The 10,318-nt window shown below is 43.5% G+C and overlaps 1 protein-coding gene across 1 annotated transcript in view; it reads left to right on the forward strand.

The window, feature by feature from the left end:
• Nucleotides 1–4,378: 4,378 nt before the first annotated feature.
• Nucleotides 4,379–10,318, forward strand: part of LOC123516130 (protein amalgam-like) — a 177,443-nt gene continuing 171,503 nt past the window's right edge. Inside the window, exon 1 of the mRNA XM_045275238.1 lies at nucleotides 4,379–4,984. Coding sequence (XP_045131173.1) covers nucleotides 4,960–4,984 — 25 coding nt within the window. The 5' untranslated portion in view covers nucleotides 4,379–4,959. The remainder of the gene's footprint in view (nucleotides 4,985–10,318) is intronic.

Consider the following 10,318-nt stretch of genomic DNA (forward strand, 5'->3'; position numbering starts at 1 on the left):
CTCTCTCTCTCTCTCTCTCTCTCTCTCTCTCTCTCTCTCTCTCTCAGTTAAAGGAGAAACTAATCAATCATTCACCATAAAAACATCTAAGTACATCAATAAACAATCAATAAAGTAACTAAACAAGAGAGAGAGAGAGAGAGAGAGAGAGAGAGAGAGAGAGAGAGAGAGAGACCAATATCAAAAGGGCACAAAAGAAGCACTACGACACCTTCTTTCTGCCGGGCGCCCTGCCATCATGTCCCCATCACTGGCCGCCCCACAGCGCCCATCACTCATGCCCGTCACCGCCGCCATTACACAGCCGCTTTCCATCACACGATGAGCACCAGAACTCTTTTTTTTATGGCTATATTATCTCTCTCTCTCTCTCTCTCTCTCTCTCTCTCTCTCTCTCTCTCTCTCTCTCTCTCTCTCTATCTCTATATATATATATATATATATATATATATATATATATATATATATATATATATATATATATATATATATATATATATATATATATATATATATATATATATATATATATATATATATATATATATATATATATATATATATGTGTGTGTGTGTGTGTGTGTGTGTGTGTGTGTGTGTGTGTGTGTGTGTGTGTGTGTGTGTGTGTGTGTGTGTGTGTGTGTGTGTGTGTGTGTGTGTGTGTGTGTGTGTGTGTGTGTGTGTGTGTGTGTTTTTCAATAACTATTTAACTATCTATCAATTAATCAATCGCTCTATCTATCTATCTATTTATCTATCTATCTACTTATCGATCCATCTATCTATTTATCCATCTACTAATTCATCTACCTTTCTATTCATCTATCTATTTATCAATATAACTATATCTTTATCTATCTATCTATCTTTCTATCTATCCATTCCTCTATCCATCAATCTAGCTATATATCTATCTATCAGTCTATCTTTCTATGAACCTACATACCTATCTATCTATCTATCTATTTATCTATCTATCTATCCATCTATCTATCTATCTATCTATCTATCTATCCCTCTATGTCGCGTTTTCCAGCCAAGCAATAATACATCATCCATCTCTCCCACGCTATATAACCGCTTTAATTCCTCTCCTTTTCTCCTTCCCTTCAGTTTTGCGTCTCCTACTTTCCCTTATCTTTCATTGAGAAATTCCTTTGCGTATCTTGCAACGATTTTCTCAGCCCTTCCCTTCCCCCTCCTCAATTTGCAATTTTTACTCCCTCTTCTCTATTCCTTTCCCATTTAGCGGCCTAGTTCGAACTCAGCATGTGTGTGTATGTATGTATGTGTGTACAACGCGTGTTCAAGGCCACTGAGAGGAAAGGGAAGTGTTTGGGAGGAGAAAGGAGAATGATGAAGATGGAGCAAGGAAAAAGGAAGAGGAGAGGAGAGAGAGGAGAGGAGAGGAGAGGAGAGGAAAGGAAAGGAAAGGAAAGGAAAGGAAAGGAGAGGAGAGGAGAGGAGAGGAGAGGAGAGGAGAGGAGAGGAGAGGAGAGGAGAGGAGAGGAGAGGAGAGGAGAGGAGAGGAGAGATGAGATGAGATGAGATGAGATGAGATGAGAGGAGAGGAGAGGAGAGAGAGAAAGGAGAGGAGAGAAGAGGAAGAGAAGGGAGGAAATGGGAGGGGAAAATTCTTTAGAAAACTGTAGTCATTCATCACAATTCCTGATCACCATGGACGGCAGCCATTGGTGAGTGTGTGACGACAAGGACGACTGGTGCCCTACTATGATCAGCGTTGCTGAGATGGTGAGTCAAATTAATTATCGTGTATCTGCAGGTGAAACAGTGACTCCTCTTTCACACTCATAGCGAAAGCTTTTTGCCCATGCGATAAAGGTGATGGTATAGATTGCAGTAGTTCATGCCAAAGCTGAAGAAAAATTCTTTCATTTTACTCCAGGGGTAAAGAGGATGGAGTATAAAATATTACCAAACGCCACTGATATTCTCATTGCGTTTTGAGTTTTTATCCTTGTTCAAGAAAAATTAAAGAAAACAGCCACGATTCGTTCTCCTCAACGTTCGCAGGATGAAGAAAAGTGACAGGGATGCGGGATCGACTCGACTATCCCAAGGCGAAATTGAAATTTAAGATTACAGGGAAGGAGTGGAAGACAGTGACAAGGATGGCGATAGAGCGGGTCTGAAGGTGACGAGGAGGGTTTGTCGGTCACCGGTGATGGTGTGGGGCGGGGGAGGTGGGGTATTCTGGTGCCATGCGTCGCCTCCGTTGAGCCCAAGGTTCCACTCAACACCAGACCAAAAAGTACAAAGGTCGATGAGATGCTTTAGGAAAAAATAAAAACAAACTCGACAAGAGGTAATCCAATGAGTTCATTCCAAATTAATGTTATTTTTTTTTTTCATATTGATGTATTTCATACTATATCAATGAGAAAATACATCAAATGTTCCGATTATATTAAAAGTGTGGCTAATCCTTCAAAGGATAACGAAGAATTACAAAGAATGATAATGAACATAGCTATAGATATCCACGAAGTTCTCTATCTTATGGATGAATTCATGGAAATGTAGGTATTCGTAAGCCAATAAAATATTTGAATGAAATATCTCGTATGAAAATATTGAATCCCATTTCTCTTGGGGAATGCTCTACTAAAAGGAGGATGCAATGGATGCATTTTTGGGATCAGTGACTACAACACTAAAAATGACAAAACAGCACTGTACACTAGCGTCTACTCATCGCCAGGTGCTCGAGTCTGAGAAATCTAGGAGTTACAGTAGATTCAAATTTTCATCTTACATTTCCTGCAGTCAATACGTCTTTCCTAGCTAAGCGCAGTAATTTCCTTATCGCGTCGCAGTGTCCGTTTCCTGCAGTCTTAATCCGTCAAACAAGTGTACATCACTCCAGCTTAACCAAACCGTGAAATCTGCTTTCCTGATTGCTTGCTGAGACTAAATCATTACCTTCTGCTGCTGAAAAAAATAAAAACATTTCTGACACTACAATCATCAACATTTTTCTTTAACATTACAGGAACCACTGATAGACTGAAAGAAATGTACTTATAAACATTTCCACGTGGATATAACGAACAAACATGTACTCAGATTTTATGGTAGCCACTCAAACTTCCAGAAAAAAAGACAACGAAGCAGTATAGACGCCACGACCCAAGATAAAAGACGCTCAACTTTCCTCCTGCACGTCAAAGTTGCAGCAAAAGACAGATCCTCTTCCTGGTCGAGCCACAGTCCCGCTATCTGAGACAAACGACGGCCATCACCTTGTCCTGAGATGGTCCGTGTTGCTGCTTCGGGGCCGCTGACGAGCTTCCATTTTACAGGGATCACCTTCAGGACGCCATCAATCCTAAAGACCGATACTGCACCCAAGGAAGTCTACGAAGCAAAACGAAAAAAAAAAACCGCTGTTCCTTTGCATTTCAGTCCATTTCATATCGTATGCATCAGAAAAAGAACATTAAGAGAAGTCCAAAAAGCCACTACATTTCAACACACACACACACACACACACACACACACACACACACACACACACACACACACACACATGGCCGAATTCCTACCCAAGGTCAAGGAATGGGAAAGCATCACCAATTCGTTATTATTATTACTATTATTATTATTATTATTATTATTATTATTATTATTATTATTATTATACTAGTTATTATTATCATTATCATTATTATTATTATCATTATTATTATTATTATTATTATTATTATTATTATTATTATTGTTGTTGTTGTTGTTGTTGTTGTTGTTGTTGTTGTTGGTGGTGGTGGTGGTGGTGGTGGTGGTGGTGGTGGTGGTGGTGGTGGTGGTGGTGGTGGTGGTGGTGGTGGTGGTGGTATTATTATTATTATTATTACACTATTATAATGATTTATTTTGACATAGAGACAACGTCACATATTGACGTGTTTGTACAGGGAGTGAAAAATTATAAGCTTACCTTAATTTTCTAGTCTTAGACTTAGCTTGGTATTACCGAAGGCGTATCCAGCAACACGTGTCTATTAAAACTAAGTTTTGCTGTTTCAGGATTACGTAAATCCATATTCAATTAGCGAGCACCGCATGTCTGTGCACACCTGGTCTTGCACACCTGGACTGCAAAGTGGTTTCATTAAGAGTAAAAGGTAAGATTAAAGCCACACGTTCCTCTTTCCGCGGCACACACCCTATTATTCACTTACTTGCATTAGTGACCTTCGAAAACAAATGTCTTCCTAAAGTGAGGACCGCCATTGAGAATGAAAATTTCACAGCTAATGCTATTCACCAGACGAATGACCACAAAATAAAGAGTGAACAACCCAGGTGTGACCTTAGACTCCCTTGTGCCTGCAGGCGGGTCGACGCGATGTGCCAGCCCCAGCGCCAGTTACCCTCTGACTCTGGTTGGGAGTGGACGTGCGCGACGACCGCCGACACGGCAGCCTCCTCCCCGGCCCCCATCTGGCCCGCTTCCGTAGTGCGCTCTTCTCTCGCCGGACTGTGAGATCTCCAGCACCACAGGCGACAAATGCTACCCACATAACGTGTTTTGTTTCTTCCGCTGGACTGGAGGTAGTTCCGCACCACCAGACAAGAAGACAGCTATTACAAACATTTACAAGTTTCATGGATGATTTAAGGAAATCTTTAAAGGAGCGGCATTGCCAACGAGGCGAATGAGCCATCACGAACCTGATCGACTGGTTTCAGCTCGTCGCAAGTGCAGAGTGACCGGATAAACTCAACCTCGTTCACTGTGTAGCCACATGCTGTAAACTTTGCACTATGGCTTAACAATGTATTGATCGTGCGACAAGTGCTTTTTGCAGTGTTTTCAGTGTCATTCCAGCGTGAAGCAGGGAGGTGTTCACTGAACTTCCAGCACACACACCTCGCTGCGGAGGAAACTTTCACTTCCAATCGTCGAGAATTCCTTCATGTCCTCAGCCAAGATAAATGTCTCCGCTGCATCGGAGAAAAGGTAAGTGTCACAGATGCGTGGCTGGCGTCCTCCCCGCCCGACACCTGCCACACCCTCACCAGGGCTGCACTGACGGGTAATTTTTCTTGCTGAAATTTGGAATTCAACATCACAAGCAATACCTTCCAGCGGCAGCAGTTTGGATTTATAGGATGCTTCAGACTCGTGTTAAGTTGCCGTTTTTGAACAGTGCACCACACTTCATCCAGTGTGTGACCATAACGTGTGACAACAGAATACTTCCACCACCCGAACTGTTTTGAATAATCGAAGCTTCCGTGTGGGAAAACGGTATTTGAAGACTTAATAATCCAATGTATCTGCAAGTAAAAGATAATGAATTTGCTTCTTCCCTGCACACGCATGAATTCAGGGAGGACGAGTGCACAATTTGCAGCAATACGTACATGCACATCCAGGATTAAATGAATGCATACACACGTACATTAACTAATAGCAAGCATACACGCGGGCCGTCAACGTACACACAGGGGAACGTGTGAGCATAAATCACTCTGGCGTGGCACAAAACTAAAAACTCAACACACACACAGGCAAGAAACGTGAAGTTGCTGCTACTTCTCCTTGATTTCCCACTGATAGTTTTAAAAATCATATCGAAGTACACTGTGATTGATTTTTAAGGTACAGTACTCATAGCCCACCTTTCATAAGACACACACACACACACACACACACACACACACACACACACACACACACACACACACACACACACACACACACACATCTATCATCGCGCAACACACACGCTGTCCACAGTGTTCGAAAGCTGCTGGTCAAGTAAATGGTTTTCGTCATAACTGCGAGTGTTTTAGAGAAAGCCAACAAAACGCAACGTCCACTCGACATAAAACTCGGCCTTCCTTTCTTTCTGCCCCGAGGAGCACCAGCACGCACGGCCCACCACAATGGAATAGAGAAATAAGTGAGCACGTAAAGCCTGCACCTCACGCACGCCACCTCATACACCCACCCCCATGCTGCCCACGCCGCAACATTGGAGAAAGTAACCCTTCCTACTTCATACTTCCTAAGGTAGGCAGACACTGCGGCATACAAGGCGTCCTGTCACTGAATTCGCCGTCTCCTCTTGACTATGCTCACACATTCCCATCACCCACTGAAATGTGTTCCGCAGAGACTCAGAGCTATGAAACGTTCAGAGAAGTATGTAGAATGAGTTCGTCTTCACTCTCCCTGCCTGATACTCGCCAAGTAATGCTCCCCGCACGATTTCCTCACCAAGATAATATTGCACATCTTGTCTGTATAGGACTTTCTCTCTTCTATACTAGCATTTTCTTCAGTCCCGGGATGCACGCCCTCCATATGGAGCGTCTGGTGGACGGAACATTTCCTCCAAAAGGAACTACGAACGCAAACGTAGGATCTTCCCTTTATGGGCCAGCGAATCGCGGGGCAACTTTTCCCGGCATGATGATTCCTCTCCCGCCCAGAAAACCTTTCATACATCACCTATCTAGTTATCTCTTTTCTGCGCAATGTAACAACGTTGCATGTTTAAACGCTTACATTACAAAGGAATAATAAATAAGACTACCATCCAATTTATTATGATCATTATCAAGACACACAAATGCACTCACTGCAAAGCTTGCCATCCTTTCCCACAGCTCGCCATATCAAATCCAATGACCTGATAAAGTTTATATATGATAGTGACAAACTTTTCCACATCACATTTTCCTCGCATTTAGCATAGCGTGTACCTGACTGCTCAGACGAACAGCTGCACGTCATATGTCATGCTCTGTTCTTCAGCCAACAAACGAACTCTCCCTCAAAGGAACGCATAGAGCATTGCCCGAGGAGAGTTGCTTCGTAACAAGATACTAACGCGTTACAGCTTTTAGACGACAGTGTATGTGTCTTTAGCGTGCGTACGAACATGCCTGTGTGTGTGTGTGTGTGTGTGTGTGTGTGTGTGTGTGTGTGTGTGTGTGTGTGTGTGTGTGTGTGTGTGTGTGTGTGTGTGTGTGTGTGTGTGTGTGTGTGTGTGTGTGTGTGTGTGTGATTCACCTACGGTCGTCTGCTTCTATACTGAAAGATCTGAGGTGTGTGTGTGTGTGTAATTCACTGTTTGATCTGCTGCAGTCTCTGACGAGACAGCCAGACGTTACCCTACGGAACGAGCTCAGAGCTCATTATTTCCGATCTTCGGATAGGATTGAGACCAGGCACACACCACACACCGGGACAACAAGGTCACAACTCCTCGATTTACATCCCGTACCTACTCACTGCTAGGTGAACAGGGGCTACACGTCAAAGGAGACACACCCAAATATCTCCACCCGGCCGGGGAATCGAACCCCGGTCCTCTGGCTTGTGAAGCCAGCGCTCTAACCACTGAGCTACCGGGCCGTGTGTGTGTGTGTGTGTGTGTGTGTGTGTGTGTGTGTGTGTGTGTGTGTGTGTGTGTGTGTGTGTGTGTGTGTGTGTGTGTGTGTGTGTGTGTGTGTGTGTGTTTATGTCTAGTGTGTATGCTTGTGTGTACACTCGGTGGTGTGGTGTTAATTATTAAGCTCCTAATCTCCGTGCCCCCGCTGCCGCAGCCGTAACTCCGACAAATCTAAATTTAAACACTTTAAATCAGCCTCTCTGCCGCCGAGTCACTCTGTGCGGCTGATAAAAAGACAGGAAATACTGCTAATGACTTGTTTACATATTTATGAACACGGAGCAAGTTCAGAAGAAAAATATAAACAAGAACAGCAACAAAACATAATATTCATTGTACCTGTACTGAAAACAAAATTAAATATACCACAATAACAACTAAACAACAAATACATTTTATATGTATTTCCAGGTCATATTCAATCCTTCGAAAAAACAAAACCCCCCAAAAAAGATATATATGTTTGTCGAGGCTGTGAGGTGAATTAAAACATGAAGACGCGGAAAAATATTTGTTTTTGCGCTGTGCACCGTGTTGCTCCCGATCCGAGATGGCAGCTGTCAACACCGTGGTGCGAAAATGCGATTATTTTTTTTCTTTTCAACCTTTTTTCCGGAATGCATCATCTGGAGCTGCCTGCTTTTTTTTTCCCCTTCTCTGCGCGGAAAACCATGTAGCAAAGAATGCTGTGCTTCCTTGAGTTTTGTGTAATGACGCATTGTGTTAGGCTGTGGTGGTCTGTATTGAAGATTATGTTGTATAAGAGATGCTGTGATGCTTGTGGCGGAGCCTAGATAAATACATTTTCCCATTCCACCTCTGCCCTCTCTCTCTCTCTCTCTCTCTCTCTCTCTCTCTCTCTCTCTCTCTCTCTCTCTCTCTCGTGATTTGACTCACCCTGACCAGTCTTTTCCTGTCTCCATCAACACTGATCCTCCTGGCCATTGAAAACCTCCAGTGGTGCTCTTGTGCTGCAGCGCAGTGTCCTATTCACAGTCCTTGTACACACTAACGCCACTGAAACCATTTGTATACATTATTTTAGTTCCTGCTCTTCCGCCAGCATTTACGTTACTTCACTTGAGTCATCCTTCGTACTTATACCGTACATGTGAAAACGTGATTTGTTACTTCTCATGTATGTTTAACGAAACGAGAACCTTCCCACAAACTCCTTTAGTCCCCATATCGTCCCCTTTAAAGTAAAAAGCAAATTTCGCTCAAAGTGCAAAGATGGAGCTACACAGATGTGCTGCACCACAGTCATGTCAGTGCAACTCCATCTCGGCATCGCTTAATCAGCATCGAGATGGGTTCCAAAAGAATGAGCCAACACAGCTCGGAAACGCTGCCTCAGTGCGACATTCTGGGCATGTGAAAAGAAAGGATGTCGTCAGGGAGGGAGCAGAGCAAGGGTTGGCGAACAAGTGAATTTTGACGTCACTCCCCAAGCGGGACCAACCTTGAATGGAATAGAAAGGGGGAAAAAAATACGAGTAATTCTATAAAAATCCAATCCTTTACACATTCTCTTTGATACGATTTTTAAGCAAAAAATACAAATTGAATTAATGTGTTGAAACACACACACACACACACACACACACACACACACACACACACACACACACACAAAAAAAAAAAAAAAAAAAAAAAAATGTTAACATGGGTTTGATTCCTACTCCCTAGTTTCGTTTTAACCTTTTCTCCGTTCTTTGTATAGAGTGTACCTCTAAAGGGCAAGATAGAAATACGTTGCATGAGTGAATGATGACTCAACTCAGTAGAAATAAAATGTTCGATGCTGTCTGGAGGGTGTGGCTGCCTCGTTGTCTGTCTGTCTGGCTGACTGGCAAGTTGGCTGGCTTGCTCCAAGACTAAGGCGCTGCTTGTGTAGGCCCTTGACGTTCCCCTCCTGAGTGACTGCCTGGACACATCTGGAGCAGGGTAGGCAACAGCACCCGAGGGATAAACCCACTTTCACCCTATCCATGGAGGGCCGTGATGGAGGTGCCCCTCGTGTGGGGCGATGGCTGACGGTAATGCCTAAAGGGCGCCAAGCATGGGCTACCGAGACACTGAAGTAAAGTTGGTGAGGAACATTTTGTCCAAGTTTGGTTCACATAAGCTACTATTGCGTATCTTCTTGCGTGTGTTTGTAGGTTCCATTCCATTACACAGATGAAACTAGCCAGCTGCACAGGAATAATACATAGAGGCTAAAGAAGCAGTTAAAGATAGCAAAGAGAGCAAGAAAAAGTAACATTAAGGTCAGCAGCTATTGGTCAGTGGCGCCGAGAGATATTTTGCTCCTAACATTGCCTTTGGTTCAACACATAGCGCTGGGTGGGGGTGGTGGAGGGGAGGCCTTCCACTGACGGCATCTTTATCGAAACCCTCCCATTGTTGAAGCACGACTCACGATGCTCCGTTATTGCGCCACGCTACCGAGATGAAGGTCCTGCTTGTATATAATGATGACAATGAAAGTAATGGTAATGGTGGTTGTGGTGGTGACGTAGTAGTAGTAGTCGTTGAAGTAGTAGTAGTAGTAGTAGTAGTAGTAGTAGTAGTAGTAGTAGTAGTAGTAGTAGTAGTAGTAGTAGTAGTAGTAGTAGTAGTTAAAGATATTTTCTTTGTTTCGTGAGTGTAGTGGTGGTGCGTATGATGGTGTTGCTGTGATGGTATGTGAAGGACGGTGCGTATCGGTAAATCTGCGTGCAGTCGTAGGAGGGAGGCGAGGGAGGCAGAGGGGGCAAGGAAACGTGAATGAGTACCTGCAGGTGTGTGTGTGCGTGATGGCTGTCCATATACGTGACCGTGTAAGTAATGTAAGTAATGAATCCAGCCTGTTCCAACCATTAGCTCATAAATCTCTGCGGGATTTA

This window comes from Portunus trituberculatus, chromosome 40 (genome assembly GCF_017591435.1).
Source record: "Portunus trituberculatus isolate SZX2019 chromosome 40, ASM1759143v1, whole genome shotgun sequence".
In the NCBI taxonomy this organism is placed as follows: Eukaryota; Metazoa; Arthropoda; class Malacostraca; order Decapoda; family Portunidae; genus Portunus; species Portunus trituberculatus.